The 17806-nt window shown below is 46.6% G+C and overlaps 1 protein-coding gene across 6 annotated transcripts in view; it reads right to left on the minus strand.

The window, feature by feature from the left end:
- Window positions 1–1410: 1410 nt before the first annotated feature.
- kat6a (K(lysine) acetyltransferase 6A) overlaps window positions 1411–17806 on the minus strand; it is a 59098-nt gene continuing 42702 nt past the window's right edge. For 3 of the 6 annotated variants that reach the window (XM_088337024.1, XM_088337027.1, XM_088337023.1), the window contains 8 exons: window positions 16062–16203; window positions 13947–14108; window positions 11475–11568; window positions 11142–11373; window positions 9563–9755; window positions 8781–9488; window positions 6688–6949; window positions 1411–6608 (listed from right to left, as the gene is read on the minus strand). In XM_088337024.1, coding sequence (XP_088193150.1) covers window positions 3280–6608; window positions 6688–6949; window positions 8781–9488; window positions 9563–9755; window positions 11142–11373; window positions 11475–11568; window positions 13947–14108; window positions 16062–16203 — 5122 coding nt within the window. In that variant the 3' untranslated portion in view covers window positions 1411–3279. The remainder of the gene's footprint in view (window positions 6609–6687; window positions 6950–8780; window positions 9489–9562; window positions 9756–11141; window positions 11374–11474; window positions 11569–13946; window positions 14109–16061; window positions 16204–17806) is intronic. The other 3 variants (XM_088337028.1, XM_088337025.1, XM_088337026.1) reach the window with 2 other exon arrangements.

The raw sequence follows: 17806 nt of genomic DNA on the forward strand, positions 1-17806 counted from the left end.
TTTAAAATAAAAATGATTAAAAAAATTATCTTCAGTGGATACATTGAATATATTTGGCATGACTCGTTTTGGATCGTTTCCACCCCCTTTCACGTGAACGCGGTTGTTTTATTTTAATCACACCAAATCAATATTCCTTGATAAACAGATGTTTTAATACGATTTGGCACTAATCCCGTCTAAAACACAGCGCTGATGAACCTAAGAAAAAAATCAAATGCACGTGGAAGCGGAGTGGGATTTTGCAGTTTGCCACAACACTCACACATCCATCATTTGCACCACTTATCCTCAGTAGGGTCGCGGGGTTGCTGGAGTCCATCCCAGCCATCCTCGGGCAGTGGACAGGGGACACCCTCAACTGAATGCCGGCCAATAAACCTGAAATGCATGTTTTTGGAATGTGGGAAAAAACCCACGCCAGCACGGGGAGAACATGCAAACTCCACACAGGCGGCTCGATCTCATGACTTCAGAACTGTGCTGCACACATAGTAATAAAATAGTAATCACATGATAAAATTGTATTTTAAAAATGCACATCAAACTGGGTGCACTTTGGTCTAATAAGTAACAAAACTGTAGCTCTTAGCTTAAAAATGTTTGATTTTATACGATTGACTAAAAGTTACATGTATTCAGTTTAATGTAATAAAGATATTTACTGACTGTGCTTCAATTCAGTGTACAATAAAAGGTCAAGTTTTGTCTAGGACACTTTTGATAACAGGACGCCTGGGTATGCGGTGTGTGAGAGGGCACAAAACGCCCATGGGAGGAGCCAACACCCCATCATGCGGGGAGAAGATAGCCAGTAAGAGAAAGCTAGTTAGATGCAGATGACATATAGCCAATAAGGGAATAATAGGATGTCTTTGCTTTGTTTGTTGAAATGTAAAAATTATCCCGGGCAACTTGGATGGGGGTCGTCTCCTGTTTACACTTAGATTTGCTGTTAGGAATAATAAAAATCCGCCCCCGTGTGGTCCTTCCAGGTCATTTCTCTCTCAAAAAACAAGCGCGCATAATCGTTGGATGAATGTTGGTCGTGTTTGGAGTCAGATAACTAATTCGAACAATTTGGTAAACGGTACATTTTGATAGTTAAATCCCAACATATACTTTTGTTCATTTACTTATAATACAGTTATAAGCAGTGTCACACAGATGATATAAAGGAAAATGAAGACATTGGAGTTGTTTTGTTTAAGTCTCACATTTTTAAACCTTGTCAAGGCTTTAATTTTGTGGTCATCAAATTTTAGGACTTGATCAAGTTTTTAAGACCTCGGGGGCAACCCCGTTTAATAATACATTTCAAGACACCCGAGGTTGCTGTACATAAATATCAAGCTAGTAATTACTACCCCAGGAAAAACTGAAAAAAAAAAAACTGTCGGGAGAACCGTGAATGACTCAACATAATTTATTTTCATTTTATGTTAAAATGTACAGAGTTCTTTGAAAGTACTTGCTAAGAAAGGTCGGGCGCAGATAAATGGAAATACATACAGGGACAAGAGAAGAGAGTTGAGGCTGCTGAGCACAGCACACTCTATTTAGCACTCTCTCTTAGCATACAACGAAACATGTACAATTCCAAAGGATACAAAAAGGGAAGCGATATAAACAGACAGAAATATACGGAGCTTATTTTTACATGCCTCTTTAATGTAAGGAAGTCCTCCTATACACTCACACCAGTAAAAAAAAAAAAATGCCGAGTGACCTTTAGATATTTGTAGTCCTTTCGTTTAAAATAGCATTAATATACTACACAAAGATAGAAAAACTCTAGAGATGAGATGGAATGGAAAGGTTTAAAGGCATCTTAGTCACTAAAAGTGAGCAATTTTTTTTTGTCGGCGTTATTTTGAATTTCAATAATAACTCTTACTCCAAGAGGTGAGTAAAAAATATGTGGCGGTGTCTCGAAACAAATGACGGTACTAATAGCCGTGTCAGCGTTTCTCTTTATATTATAGAAAAAAAAAAAACGTTCTCTACAAAGGTTCGTTTTAGTCGAAAAAAGAACAAAAAAAAGAGTCAGCTTAGGTCATAATAGAAGGCTGCCGGGTCTGATAAAATTCAGAGAGAAAACAAAGTTCAGAACCGAACGATAGACACGAAAAGTACGCGACGTCGAGTGTGTCGGAAAACGAAAAAAATCGCCTCCTTTGACTTTGAATACTGGTGCGTGGAGCAAGAAGGTGAACCGTTCCGCCCGGGCCGTCGTGGACAAAGCTGGGACCCTGCTAACACCCTTTTGAAGGGCTAACTGTCTACTGCGGTATCTCTAGCAAACACACAAGTTGAGAGAAAATAAAACGCGTACGTAAAAAAAATACAAGTCAAACAGAATGCGTTTTCTGAAGCGGACGCCTTGACCTCCGAGGGTCTAACACTTGAGGGAACCTCGGCTCGTCGTCAACCGAATTTCCTTAAAGCAGCTCAATGGAGATCTTACTTTTTGTTCTGCAGTCCTTAACCGCTAAAAAAAAAAACCACAGCGCCACCTGTGGAGTGGAGTGTGGACCATAGCCGAAGGTGGTACATTCCTGAGCTAGCCGTCTTATGCGACAACTAGCCGGTATTCGCTTGATGATGGGACGTACCGCGATATTTACATCTTGACTTGTCCGAGTGGCCGAAAACCGCGATGCTACTATTGGAGTTTTTAAAAAAAAAGACATGGTCGTCTCTGTGTCTTTGCAGTCTTTTGGTATGATGTCGTCCATCCAGGAAGACGTAAAAATGAAGAGAAACACCGGATGTCCCGAGACGCTGGGGTCCGCGCCGACCCCAGAGGGCGAGCCACCGTTTCAGAATGCCACGGATATAAAGACTGAAGCATATAAGAGGCCAGAGTGCGCACAGATATTCCAAAACAAAAATAAAGTTCCGACAGCGTGTTCAAGAAAACGAGAATCCGCCTCCTGTCTCTTTCGAGGTAAGGCTTCCTATGTCAAAAGATTGTGTGCGTGGTCGAATAGAATCAGAGAGCCGTCTTTTGCATCTGCCGTCTGACGAAGCCAATCTTGTCCTTTTCTGCGCATCTTCCTCGCCGTCCTCTTTCGTCAAGCGCTCGGGCCTGGTTTACGGGGTCGGCGTTAGCCTGGCCCGCTCCGCCCTGCTTACCTCGTGAGATATGGACAAAACGACGACGCAGAAAAACAGGAAACTCCCCCGTTTCCGTTCACTCTCGGTACTTCCCGCAGAGCGGGAATGCGACCGGTGCACGTTTCAAGTACGGCGAGAACGAGCCTCGGACCGGCGTCTTCATCTACTCATGTACGGCGACTGTTTGGGGACGCCGGCGTAGCTGTGGTGGGAGGGGCCTGTATACATCATGTTGCCGTGGTGATTGGGCTGCATAGGCTGCTGGGGGTAACCCTGCCCTCCCATCATACCCATTTGCATTTGCATGGGATACTGAGCGGGCTGATTCATGTAAGAAGGGTTTCCGTGGTAACCGCTGTTCATCATCGGTTGGGGCATTCGGTAGCCGGCCGACATGGGGTTGAGGGGCGTCATGTTCATGGAGTTGTACGGCGCCGGCGTCGGCATGAGGTTCGACATCATGCCGCGTTGAACGGCCAGGGTGCGGGGCGTGCCCTGCATGGCCACCGCCCCGCTGCGTCCATAGAGCTGCTGCTGGTGCGGCGCCGGGGCCAGCTGCTGAGTGGCTTTGGAGCGAATGGAGATATGGCCTTTGACCGTCGCCATTTGGCCCTGGAGTCGCTGCGTGTGCGGCGGGGGTCCCAGGCTGATGTTGGTGGTGGGCATGTTGCATTGCAGCTGGAGGGAGCCCAAGTTCATGGTGGGGTTGGGCGGCGGGGTCATGGTGGGTTGGCCCTGCGACAGGGGCACGTGGGCCGACGGCGCCAGTCCCGGATTGGAGAGGGAAACGCTGGTGGCGTAAGAGGTGACGGAGGCCGAGTGAGAGTAGGGCATGGCGTGCGGGTCCATAATGGTGTTTGTGAGCTGCTGGAGTTTGGCTAGGCTGAAAGTGGCCGAGGGTTGGGGGTACGCCCCCGTGCCAAAGTCCTGACCCATACGTTCGTACAGGGTACGACCTCCTCCCCCGCCCCCGCTCTCTGGGATTTCCATAATCATGGGAGTGGAGCCGAAGCCGTTTCCCATGCTGCACTGGGACAGGGACTGCTGCTGTTGCTGCTGAGAAGGGGGGACTGTGGGCGGAGGCTGCGAGTTGGGGGTTGGCTGCTGCTGCTGAGGAGGCTGCTGGGAAACCTTCTTTTGGGACGACTGAGGCTGTTGCTGATTGGTGCTAGGAGGCCGCTCAATCACAACACAGCTTTGGGGCGACTTAATGCCACAACTAGGGGTGTTAGAGGGATGAGGAGGCGGTGGGGGGACAGTATTTCCAACATTACCATTACCTGGACCACCATTGGGACTGGGTCCAGTCTGCTGGATGAGACTGCAGCTTCCTAATCCGTGCTGAGATCCTCCGTTCCCCGTGGAAGATGCAAGACTGGGGGTTGGCACAAAGGAGCAGATGTTGGACTGCGAGGAGGAAGGAGTGGCCGAGCTGGAAGAAGTGGTAACAGACGAGGACGTTGAAGAAGCGCCTGCCGCCGACATTCCACCTCCGCTACCCCCGTTTCCCGTCCCGTTGCTTCCGCCGCCCATGGTCGAGTCGTAGCTGCTGGGGTTGTCGTAGTTCTCGGTCGTACTTTCAATACTGCCCAGGTCACTGAAACCGCTGTCGACCACCTGTTGAGAGTGGTCGGACACGGACGGAACATCCATCATAGGAGACGTCTCTATGTTCTGTTGGGAGGGTGCGGAAAGAGAACCGGGATGTTCCGGGGTGATCTGCGTGTACCCGCCACCTGTCGCACCGCCTGCACCGGTTGGGCCGGGAGTCCCACCCCTTTGCGCCGCTGTCGTGTCCATGATGGCCGAGGGCAGCCCTGGACTGTTCACCGAACGCACGGACTGACTCTGCAGCGGCGGCATGGCGGGATTCGGCAAAGGGCTGCTATGTTGGGAGGCCCCGCAATCTTCTACCAAGGCCATGGTTTCCTCTTCGGCATCCCCCGCGTGGCTGTAACTCTGTAGTGTCCGACAGGCCGCGAGAGTCTCCTCGCAGTCCTGGTAAGCCCCGTGGTGAGTCTCCGTCTCTTCATCCTGGGCTTCCCCTTGCGTGAGAGACTGCACCGCCTGGACCGTCTCTAAATCGAGTTCGTTGGAGTGGTGATGCGGGTGATGCGAGTGATGGTGTCCCAGATCCTCTTTGAAGTCAGAGTGCGGATGAGGATGAGAGTGGGTGTGTTGGGGTTCGATTAACAGTGCTACGTCTTTGTCATCCGTTTGCAGAGGCTGCAATTCAATCGACTCTGAGGGAACAGACATGGCCGTTACAGTCTCCACAGCAGCGGCGGCCGCAGCAGATTCCTCCTGCTCTCTGCGTCGCCTGTCCTCCTGCTGTGGATCTGCTGAGGAGGGCTGAGACTTGGTCTCTTGCACCTGTTCTTCAGGTTCCTCCTCCTCCTCCTCTTCTTCTTCTTCTTCTTCCTGCTTGCTGACATAGTCTCGGGCCACGCTGTTCTCCATGTCTAAAAAAGCCTCCCCGCATTGTGGTTCTTCTTTGACTGGAGGGGAACTTGATTGGGAAGGAGGCTCTTCCTCTTCATCTTCATCATCCTCATCATTGGATTCCTGACTTTTTCGTTTTTTACTCATGCTGCTGCTGTTGCTTTTCTCTTCTAAGTGCCCATCACCTTCATCGTCTGCGTCATGGTCCTCACTACGCCGGCTTCCCGAACCCGGCGTAGCTGCTGCTCGTCTTGACAAATTTAGATTCCCGGGGCCTTGGCTATCAAATTCCTCTTCTTCTCTTTCGTCTTCATCATTCTCCTCTTTTTCACCGACATCGACATCCAGAGCACTGAAATGTGGAGCCCGGGTCCCTGGGTGTGATGAAGAGGAGGACGCTGAAAAGATAGGGCGGGACAAAGGAAGGCTAGATTTGTTCTCCTCCCATGTTCTTTCGGCTTCCTCGTCGTCCTCCTCATCTTCCTCTTCCGCATCCTCCGGTTCGGAGTTGCGAGGTGGCCTCGAAGCAGGTGGGGGTTGCTGACAGAGGATAGGGTTCCTCGGTGGTCTCCCTCTCCTTTTTGGTGCCTTCTGCTCCGCAGGAGCGGGGAGATCGTCGTCTTCGTCAGAGTATTTTTCTTTGTTATCCAAGATGGCTCTCGAAGCACGCTTGCTATTTCGATCCGTCGAAAGCAGCTGAGAATCTTTGACCGACTGCTGCTCTCTCAATCTTTGCCTCTCCTGCTCTTGCCGCTCTGCTTCCTCCTGGGCACGTTGGAGATACCAACTCCGAGGTTTTCGCCCAGGCTTCATCTTGATTTTAGGAGCTACGGGAGCGCCGGTCGCTTGGCTTTCTGTCGTGGCTCGTTGGCTAGCTCCGCTTCCAGGGGGCCTTCCGGGACCCCTTTTTTTCCAGTGCAATGGTTTACGGCTCTTTCCCTTAGGCCAACCTTTCTTCTTTTTAACGGGGACCTCGGGATTGGCGGCTTGAGTTGTCGAGGGATCTGACGGCAAGGCGGCGATGGGCTTCAGCACAGCAGTTAGCTCTAAAATGACAAGAAAAAAAAAACAAATGTGACAAAGCAGTCCAAACGCCATCAGAACAGAACAGTTCTCTCCTCCTACCGTCTTCCTCAGAGTCCGAGAGGTTGCACAGCCGGCCTCTTTTAGGAGTAGGGTCGGACAACCTAAGCGCAGAGCGGGCGGGAGGGTAGCGGCGTAAGGGGTGACCCACTGCGCTCTCCTCCTCTAGTCTCGGCATGGGCATCTCCGAGTCAGAGTCGACGAAAGGTTCGTCCAAAACTTCTGTGGTCTCGGAAATGGTCTCTGTTACCACGCTGCTGTGAGGGTGGCTGCGCTGGCGAAAACGGCGCTTTCTCAGCGGCTTCTGGGCAAAGCAGAAAACGGATTGAAATTTCACAATTATAAATTGATGCTTTAAAAATTCACTCAACTCAACTACCATATTTTCATCACCATAGGGCGCACCGTGTTAAAAGGCGCGGACTCTGTAGCTGTTTTTTTTTATATTTAACACTAGGTACCCCTCAAAAAGGCGTGGGTGTTAAGGTACCGAATCTTATCAAAATTCGGCACTCCGTGTGCCGTCTTTCTTTGTAAAAATTCAAGTTTCTGGGTACTTACTTGTCAGCTGACCTCACATGGACTGTCAATGCTTTTGTTGTATTGGACACAAGAGGAGCTATCTATAAAATGTATTTAATAGGGAAGATAAAGGGGTAGGAAAAATAAGCATCTGCTTTTGACTACCCCTTTTCGAACATGTTATGTGACATTATTTTGTTGTTGACTCATTGTTTTTGTCCTGTTTTGAATTTTATGTACGAAATAAAAGTTTTCATTCATTCATTCAATGCTATTGATATTTTAAAGTCAGACAGACAAAGGCTCTACTTCCTTCCTCAACTCAAATCATTCAGAGTCTGTCAATCCATTCTAGTCAATTTTTATCGTGCTATCATTGAATCCGTTTTAACTAGGTCAATCACAGTTTGGTCACGTCAATCAGAAAGAATTGTCAACGATGGAATCAGTCGTGAGGACGGCAGAGGAAATAATAAGTAGTGGCCTCCCGTCCCTGCACGGTATCGACATCGAACGAACGAGAAAACGGACACTAAAAATCATGGGCGATCCCGGTCACCCTGCTCGGAGATACTTTGATGACCTGTCGTCAGGTCGCCGTCTTCGTTCCATTGTGAGCAAGACTACACGTCATAAAGAGAGTTTTTACCCTTCCGCTATTCGTATGTTCAACAGGAATTGATTAGGTTACTAAGTATATTATTATTATGCCAACGACATTCCCCCGACCTATTCTACTCTCGTCTTGTTATTTACATATTCTTTCTTTTTAAACTATTCTATATAATTACCTTGTATTATACACTACAATATCTTTTTTACTCCATTGTCTTCCGCTTAACCGAGGTCGGGTCGCGGGGGCAGCAGCGTTAAAAGGGAAGCCCAGACGTCCCTATCCCCAGCCACCTCCTCCAGCTCATCCGACGGGACCACGAGGCGTTCCGAAGCCAGCCGAGAGACGTAGTCTCTCCAACGTGTCCTGGGTCGCCCCCGGGGCCTCCTGCCGGTGGGACATGCCCGGAACACCTCCTGAGGGAGGCGTCCAGGAGGCATCCTTATCAGATGCCCGAGCCACCTCAACTGGCTCCTCTCAACGCGGAGGAGCAGTGGCTCTACACAGAGTCCCTCCCGGATGACTGGGCTTCTCACCTTATCTCGAAGGGAGAACCTAGACACCCTGCGGAGGAAACTCATTTCGGCCACTTGTATCCGGGATCGTGTTCTTTCGGTCATGACCCAAAGTTCATGACCATAGGTGAGGGTAGGAACGTCGATCGACCGGTAGATCGAGAGCTTTGCTCCGATTGCTTTGATCTTTTTTCCTCTATTCTTTTTATTCTTTATGTTTTTAGAATGTGGGAGGAAACTGGAGTGCCCGGAAGAAACCCACGCAAGCACGGGGAGAACATGCAAACTCCACACAAGAGGTTCGATCTCATGACCTCAGAACTGCGCCGCCGTGCTGCCCCAGGTGTGTCTTATGTGTAAAAAAAAAAAAAAAAGTTTTATCCTTTAAAAATGTACGCGCGGCTTATAGTCAGGTGCGCCTTATAGTCCGAATGTTATTGTAAATTGCTTTTATCGTCACAATAGTAAAATTGTCCTATTTGTACCTTGCATTTCAGCCCCATAGCTGGCTTTGTCAGAATAGGAGGAGAGCACGCTCTGCTCTCTTCTTTTTCCTCCACCTCTTCGTCGTCGTCGTTGTCCTCATCTTCTTCCTCACTACTATCGCTGAAGCCGGTCTTCCTGATGGGAAGAGAATCGTGTAGCCTGGAAACTCCGGGACTCTGCGACTCATTCAGCTCCTCCAACTGTCTGGGTTTGGGGCCTCTCTTTTTCCTGGGAGGGCGCCCTCTTCGGGTGGGAGTTATTGTGGGGTGCCGGACCATATCCACGGCGTGAAAGCTTGTTTCGTCGGTTTTCGCTTCCGTCGAAAATAAGGAGGAATGGCTGCTCGTGCAGCCGATTTTTCCTTTCTCTGTCCTTACATCGTCCTCGTCGTCGTCCTCGTCCTCAGTTGGGCGGACCTTAGGTAGCCTTGCAACCTGCTGGCTCTCCTTAATTCCTTTACCCCACGGCCAGTTTTTTGGTGGACGACCTCTGGGTCTTCGTTCTCCGTTGGCTGGCAGGAGTGGACGTGGTGGCTGCGAGGCAGGTGGACAGCGGACAGCGGGGGATGTCGGAGAATGTTGGCTTCCAGGAAAGCCGAGGAACCCTTTTTTCTCATCTTCGTCCTCCTCCTCCTCTTCTTCTTCTCTCTTCTTTGCTTGACGCATGTGCCAAGACATCGATGGTAGCTTGTGGCTTGTCTTGATCTTCTTACAGAAAGAAAAACAACATGTTCAAAGTTTTATCCTCTGCGATTGGTGGAGTTCAATCAAGTGCTTGTTACCTCTTTGCAATCGTCCGTTTTCTGTTCCCGTTCGTTCTCCTCGTCGTCGTCGTCCGCGTCGGAAACCACGGTATTCGTTACGATCACGGGAGTCCAGCGGAGACACTCTGGGTCGACTTCTAGCTGACGTGGTCTTGCTTTGAGACGTGCCATATGGTTTTCTATCAGCTTGTCTCGTCGCACCAGGACCATTCTAAAAAGGTAAAAGTCATTATATTATCGCATTCATGTTAACTAAAATATTCTTCTGTGTATGTTTTACCATTTTATTTAGGGTAAAAATGATTTAAACATGACTATCTGATAGTAAACTAAACCATGCAGCGTGCTAGGGCTGCACGACGTAACAAAATGATGTTGTATAAAGAAGTTAAGAAAAAAAAGTACCGTATTTTCCGCACTATAAGGCGCACCTAAAAGCCTTTATTTTTTTCAAAAGCTGACCATGCGCCTTATAATACAGTGCGCCTTATATATGGATCAATATTAAGTCGCAAAGTCTTGCAACTAACTTGCAGCCGCCGACTCGATTTTCCCCCGAACGCCAAGTAGTCCGCGGTGTATGCTGGGATTTATATACCGGTGTTTCATTGGCTAACCAATGTGTCAATCATCAGTTGAATCGATCACTATTGGCTAAAGTTATTCGGAGGTAAAGGGGGCGGATCCTTTTTATCATTTAGGGGCTTGCATAGGCTAAAGGGACAAAACAAAGCCTGCAATTGGCCGAAAAAGATGAATGTGAATAGCAAGTTTGGTTGGTTATGCACGGCATAGAGAAAGCATGTTTTACTATTCTGTATTTGTAAATATTTTATTCTCCTGGATTCACAGATATAAGAGGACCATGGTTGCACATTATTATTGAACACAACGACTTCGGTGAGCTACTCCGGCTATATATTTTCCCAGTATCTTGTTTCAGAGTGATATCGATGTTTCTGTGATGGCTCTTTTTTTAAATTCAATTCAATTCCAAGTGTTTGTTGTCATATGCACAGTAAAGTTGCGAGCGAAAAATAAAATAGAAACTAAGGAATGGTTGGCATTTCTTGAATCCCAAGACCTTAACCTTCCGAATGATATTTGGAACGATGCATTTGAGTGACATCGTACAGACACTGTTTCCGCACGTGTCTACGACACGTATTTGCTTCTTTGCAAGCTTTGGGAATGTTAAGGGGGTAATAAGTTGGACTGAACTATCTGACTGTTTTGTCCACGTTCCCATTGTAGCGCCTTATGATCCGGTGCGTCTTATGTATGTCAAATATAGGACCAAAAACTATTTTTTCGGGGTGCGCCCTATAACCCGGTGCGCCTTATAGTGCGGAAAATATGGTACATAAATACACGTTTGGAAAAAAAAAATATGGTGCAAAATTATTTTGTAAGGGAAAATACGACCGTTTGTAAGGCCATGGAGCCCTGGGGGGCGACAGGTATGCAGTACTAACAATTTTTTTTTTAAACCGAACCAAAATTGCAATACTGGTCTGAAAAATCCCAACGAGTCCCCCCCCAAATCGTGCAGCCCCCTACAGTTTATCTACGCGTTGTGCAGATTCCCCGCTCTCACCTCTCTCCTCGGTGCTCCAGCATGTTGAGACTGTGCAAGGTTGTGGTGATGTCTTGCGGGCAAATCCCGGTCAGTTTGCTGAGCTGTCTTATGGTGATCTGCTTGTCGTGGACCCTATGGAGGCACTCCAGGACCTCGCTACGCCAGTAGGCCATGTAAGATAGCCGGCCGAGGTCCGAGAGCGGCTTCTCTGGTGATCCGGGCTGACCCTCTCGTTTGGATAGCAGATAGCCTGCGAGGAGACAGGCACAGGAACAGGAACTCATTGCATCCGTCGCTGTTTTCTTTCAATCAACGTCAGTGTGCCGTTTGAAATGTGCAAGAGATCCTTACTGAAATCGATGAGAAATCGCCCGTAGCCCTGTCGCTGGTACTGTGGAAGAATCATGATGCATGATACGTTGTACTTCTGTTGGCAGTGTTTCTCCTGGAAAGACACGGCCATTTTCCGCCATTAGAAAATGACAACTCAATGGTGAAAACCTTTGTTAACAGCTGACTTTGATATTGCGTAATAGGACTAAATTTAACATTTCCAATAGCTCTGTGTTATTTCGCTCTTTTTGTGATTGAGTGTTTTTATTGTCTGCTTCTATCTTCGCTGTTTTTCGGCCCGTTTGACAACGACACTTTGGATGACTTTCTATCCTATCCTTATGGGTTTTAACGCACAAAAATGCGTTTATTCGAGGAATCAACGGCTTGCCCTGAAGAATGATGAGGGGGCCCTATCATGGATGCAGAGCCAGAGCTAGCTAAGCGGCTAGCGGTGTTATAAGTCCTCGGTACCGTCCGCAATCATGGGAAATATGAACTCTCTACCAAGTAAGACCGACAAACTGACTGTGCTGGTGAGAAAAATCAAACAGAGTGCAGTTTGCTGTGTTTTGCGGAAACGTGGCTCACGTCTAGCATCCAGGACGCTAACGTGGAGCTACCTTCAGCTCTATTAGGGCAGACAGAGACACGAAAGTCTGCAGGAAGCTGAGAGGAGGCGGACTCGCTATCTACGTGAACAGGAGGTGGTGTAACCCTGGGCACAAAGATTTCCATCTGCTGCAGGGACGTGGAACTTTTGGCCTTGCGTGTGATGTCATCCCCTCCGCTGTTGCTAAACTACAACACAGCACCCCGAGGCCATCCTGTTAACAAACTACACAAACTATATACAGGATACTGCTGGAAGTGTGAATTTCCCTACGGGGATGAATAAAGTATCGACCTAAATTCTGTTTCATCAGAATACTGGCTTTAAAAACCCGCAACTCTAGACGCAACTTGCAGGTTGCATGGGAGTTCACGAGATCCATTGCAAGAATTTTTCCTCAAAGATTACATGGTAGTTGTTAAGTTTGTTTAGGTGCCAATTCAAGTCAAACATACCAGGTTCGTACACCGATTTCATGGCCAAATTCAAGCACAATTTTTCCATTTTTCCCGTACCTTCAAAGAAAAAATTCAAGTGTCGATCAAAAGAAAAATTTGGTTGACCAAAAATCAAATCTTGCTATTATCTTGCTGCTAGCACATACTTTGAGCTATTTTGAGCTGTACCTATCTAGAATCTATAACCTTTACGTGGGCCGCATTAGCTCAGGAGGTAGAGCGCTCGTCTTGGGATCAAGAGGTCTCAGGTTCGATTCCCGTGTTATATGTCGAAGTGTCCCTGGGCAAGACACTGAATCCCTAATGCCCCCAATAAGCAGGTAGGCGCCTTTCATGGCTGACTCCCTATTGGGGTGTGAGTGTGTGTGTAAATGGGTAAGTGTGCGCTTTGGGAGTTCTTCATGGACTTGAAATGTGCTATATAAATGCAGACCATTTAACATGTGTCAATGGGCTGCTACAAAGTGACATGAATTCTGCCATTCCGCATCAACAATGCACGCACAGTTTGGCTATGTCACACTTGTTTACCGACACGGAAAAAGATCCATAGGTGTCGGGTAATAATTGATTTCAATACGGAAGAGAAAAAAGTAAGTAAGTACTGTATGCATAAAAAACAAAGTTGGACTTGTTTTTATTGATATTGATTGCTTTGAAGCAGAGTGCATTCAATCTTTTAATCTTAGAGACTGTTGATCTGTCGCTTATTTTCATTAATATTCTTTTGCGTGGTTTTCAGAGAATCTGCGTTTAAATTGATGAAAATGAAATTGTTAATGGTCATTTTTCTGCATTTTATCAGTACTGCAGAGTTAATGTTTTCAATTTTTGTTTCATTATTTTGATTTTACAGGGATTTTGTGTTGTTGTTCGCTTTTAAATGTGTTCCGTGTGTAAAATGCTAAAAACTTTTTGTATTTCAAATATTTTGTAGATATAGCTTATTTATATTCCACGAGATTTTCAGGGATCCCCTGCAAAACATTTAAATTTACTATTTACTTCATAATTTTGTGCATAATATTTTCCCATTATTGCTAACATATTATTTGATAAAAAATCGGAGGTTTTTAGGACCCTGTTTTCTAAATAGAGCTGTCCTCTTGGGTGCCACCAGTCGGGAACAGTGACACTTCACATAACGCCATTATGAACTACCACAAGAGCAGGCGGGTTGGCCTCGTTTTCGTACACATTTAGAAAAATGTTCTCCATTTATTGCATGGTCTATAGAAGTCAGACTGCCACCAAACAGCAATGGCAACAATCGCAAGCATTTTCGAGCACTTCACCCAAAATCCAAGCATTTTAGTGACCTTGAAAACACAGCATGCAAATTCGAGCATTTGCCAGGATTTCAAGCACCCACACGAACCCCGTATACATATGAGAAGAATGCGCTAAATGGAGTTTTACCTTGGAAAAGTAGCCAACAAGATGGCAACCTTTGCTATCATTCTGTGTGAGGACGTAGAAAAGGAAGGGCTCCACGTCATAGTAGAGGGTCTTGTGGTCCAGGAAAAGCTTGGCGAGCAGGCACAAATTCTGGCAGTAGATTGTGCTCACATTTCCGTCAACCTTTCAGGGAAAAAAGAGAAACAAGAAGAGTTCCTTCTGAATATATTGACTAACCAGGAGGGGAAGTATTCCCTTGTTTATCGCTGGGGGTACATTCGAATCGCAAAATCAAAAAGTAAATATATTTGGAGTAGAGAGAGATTTTTTCCCCACAATACACATACCCTGCTGAACACGCGTTACATCAATCCATGAAACAAATGTATTGAGGCAAAAGTGCAGAATCATTATCAAACTTTTGAATAGTAAAAGGATTTCATTGAAATAGCTCTCTCTCTCGCTTTCTCCAGCTCTCTCATCATCCCTCTCTTTCCCTTTTTCATCTCTCCCTCTCTCTTCTCTTGGTTTTCATCTCTCCCTCTCTCTTCTCTTTGTTTTCATCTCCCTCTCTGTCTTCTTTTTGTTTTCATCTCTCTCCCTCGCTCTTCTTCTCTTTGTTTTCATCTCTCTCCCTCGCTCTTCTTCTTTTTGTTTTCATCTCCCTCTCTCGCTTCTTCTCTTTGTTTTCATCTCCCCTTCTCTCTTCTTCTCTTTGTTTTCATCTCTCCCTCTCTCTTCTTTTTGTTTTCATTGCTCTCTCCCTCTCTTCGTTATCATTGCTCTCTCCCTTTCTTCTTCTCTTCATTTTCATTGCTCTCTCCCTCTTCATTTTCATCTCTCTCTCCCTCTTTCTTCTTCTCTTCATTTTTCTCTCTTTTCTTCTTTGATTTCAGCTCTCTCTCCCTTGCTCTTCTTTTTTGTTTTCATCTTTCTCCATCTCTCTCCCTCTCTCTTTGTTTTAATCTCTCTCCATCTCTTCTTTGTTTTAATCTCTCTCTCCCTGTCTTTCTCTTATCTTTGTTTTCATCTCTCTCCTCCCCCTTTTCTATACTCTTGCTCGCGCTTTCTTTCTCCTCTTCTCTTGTCTTTATCTCTCACCCCTTCTATCCCTCACGCTTACTCGCTCTCTTTCCCTCTTTCCCACCCGTTTCTCTCTCGTACGCCCTCACTCTCCTCTCTTTCCATCTCTCTTGCTCTCACTTTCCGCCTTCGTGCTCACTCCCCCTCTCTCCCCCCTAACTCTTGCGCTTACTCGCTCTTTTCCCCCTTTCACCCTCTCTTTTTCTCTCTCACGCATTCTCACTCTCCTCTCCATCTCTTGCGCTTGCTCTCACTTTCCGCCTTCATGCTCTCTCTCTACCCCTCTGCCTTTCCCTCTCCCCCTCTCTTGCGATCGCCCTCTTTCTCCCCACCTCTCTCTTCCTCGCGACAGCTCTCGCTGGCTCTCCCGCCCCCGCATTAAAACCGTAACTTGTTTATTGAAATCATATTGATTTCAATCAAATTGAATAAACACGGGGCAGCACGGCGGAGCAGTGGCTAGCGCGTGCGCGGCACAGTTCTGGAGTCGTGAGATCGAACCTCCTGTGTGGAGTTTGCATGTTCTCCCGGCGCTTGCGTGGGTTTCCTCCGGGCACTTCGGTTTCCTCCCACATTCCAAAAACGTGCATGTCAGGTTGATTGGCCTAACAAAAATCATCCCTAGGTGTGAATGAGCGAGAAAATTGTCTGTCCCTGTGTGCCCTGGCAACCAGTTCAGGGTGTCCCCTGCCCACTGCCCGAAGATGGCTGGGATGGGCTCCAGCACCCCCGAGACCCTACTGAGGATAAGCGGTGCAGATAATAGATGGATGGATGAATAAACAAGCTGCCATGATGTTTTCTCTGACCAAAGCTTTCGTCTCGAGGCAAGTGACCATTCGGAGTTAATCGCTGGTCATTTCGAATCGACTCGGGTCTAGAATTAATGACGTGAAGCCAGATGGGTACGGAGGGAATGGAAATCAGGACCTGACAGTCATAATCATGACGTATCGCTCTACTGTAAGGTCATCACTCATCCATCATGGAGACTGTCCAGAAATCCGGTCGCTGTTATTGCGGCCATCTTTCAATGTCGGCGCGCCCGTTTACCTCAAACACAGAGACGTCGTCTTTCCTGTAAATCTCATTAGCGGGAGGGTGGAACCAGTTGCATTTCTTCATGTGCTGGTAGAGGATGCTACGGCTTTTCATGTAGCGCAGGCAGAATTCGCACAGGTAGAGTTTGGGTAGTCTAGGATAAAAGAGATTCAAGGTGTCATTGATAGGATCAAAGATGTACATTATTCTATTGATAAGTCTACAGCAGGGGTCAGCAACCTTTTCGGTGCGGAGTGCCACTTTTCAAATTTTCTTGTAAATCAGTATGCCACACTAAGATCAATGACTAGCACAACATTTTTTTTAATATCCAACAAAGCTGTCATTTAACACCACAAGAATTAACCAGAATCAACCATTCTTCATCAACAATGAACTACAGTGGAACCTCGCTACTCCTCGGTTGCACTTTCGCGGGTTCAGAGCTTTGCGGGTCAAAAATAAATAAAATAAATAATAATAAAAATTAAAAATACAAAAAAATATAAAAAAATATTTAAAAAAATAATAATAATGAAAGGCAACTTTTTAGTTTTCTGCCCTGGTGTCCGCTAATCTTTTGTCACGAGTTTCGGACACTATTTTGGCCTATGAATAATAACATGAATCCACACAAAACAAAAACAAACAGACTCAGAGACAGTTTCTTCCCAGAGCCATCACCACCCTAAACAGACACCGCACAAAAAACTAAAAAAAACAAAAACACTACCTCATACGGACGTAAATGGTACTCATGGTACTCCTTGCCCTGAAGAATTCTCGTGCCGGCGTGATGAAGGGGCCTATCGTGGAGAAAGAGCCGGAGCTAGCGAAGCGGCTAGCGGCGTTATAAGTCTTCGGTACCGTCCGTAATCATGGTAAATGCGAACTCACGACCAAATAAGATCATCGAGTGCTGGTGGAAAACATCGAAGCGCACAGGGAGCGCAGTTGCTGTGTTTTGCAGAAACGTGGCTCACGTTTAGCATTCCGGACGCTAACGTGTAGCCACCCGGAGCAATCCGGCTTCAACGCCGCTAAACAGAGACACGAAAGCCGGGGGGAATCGGAGAGGAGGCGGACTTGCTAACACGAGGTGGTGTATCCCTGGATTTTCACAAAGAAAAGATTTCCATCTGCCGCAGGGATGTCGAACTTTTGGACTAGCGTGACGTCATCCACTTCGCTACAAGCACCGCTAGGGCATCATGTTCATCTGTTAATAAACAACGGGGTAGACTGCTGGAAGTGTGAATTTCCCTACGGGGATGAATAAAGTATCTATCTATCTATCTATGTTTCTTGCACAATGTTGACTGCATTATGTTTACTGCTCAACTTGCACAATGTTGACTATTTTTTTTGCACTATGTTGACCATTTTTGCACCAAATGCATATTGCAAAAACCCTTACGATACCAAACTGTATTACGATACCAAACAGACTGAAGAGATCTTTTCTTCCTCGTGCCATGAGGCTCTTGAACTCCACCCGGCGAAGTAAAGGCCCACATTAAACCACACCCCCTACATTGCATATTACCGTACTTTTATTGCAGTGTGTGTTTTATGTAGCACTATTTGAATACTCTATACAACATGCTACAGTGGGTATTAGCACGTCACATTGGGTATTTGTATATTGTAATCCTTTTGCTTTATTATTGTATTGTTCTCAGCGGAGGGATGCTGCTGGAAATGTGAATTTCCCAAAGGGGATGAAGAAAGTATCTATCCATCTATCTATCTATCAA

Source organism: Urocampus carinirostris, chromosome 5 (assembly GCF_059441175.1).
Source record: "Urocampus carinirostris isolate Australia breed hairy pipefish chromosome 5, RoL_Ucar_1.0, whole genome shotgun sequence".
NCBI lineage: Eukaryota > Metazoa > Chordata > Actinopteri > Syngnathiformes > Syngnathidae > Urocampus > Urocampus carinirostris.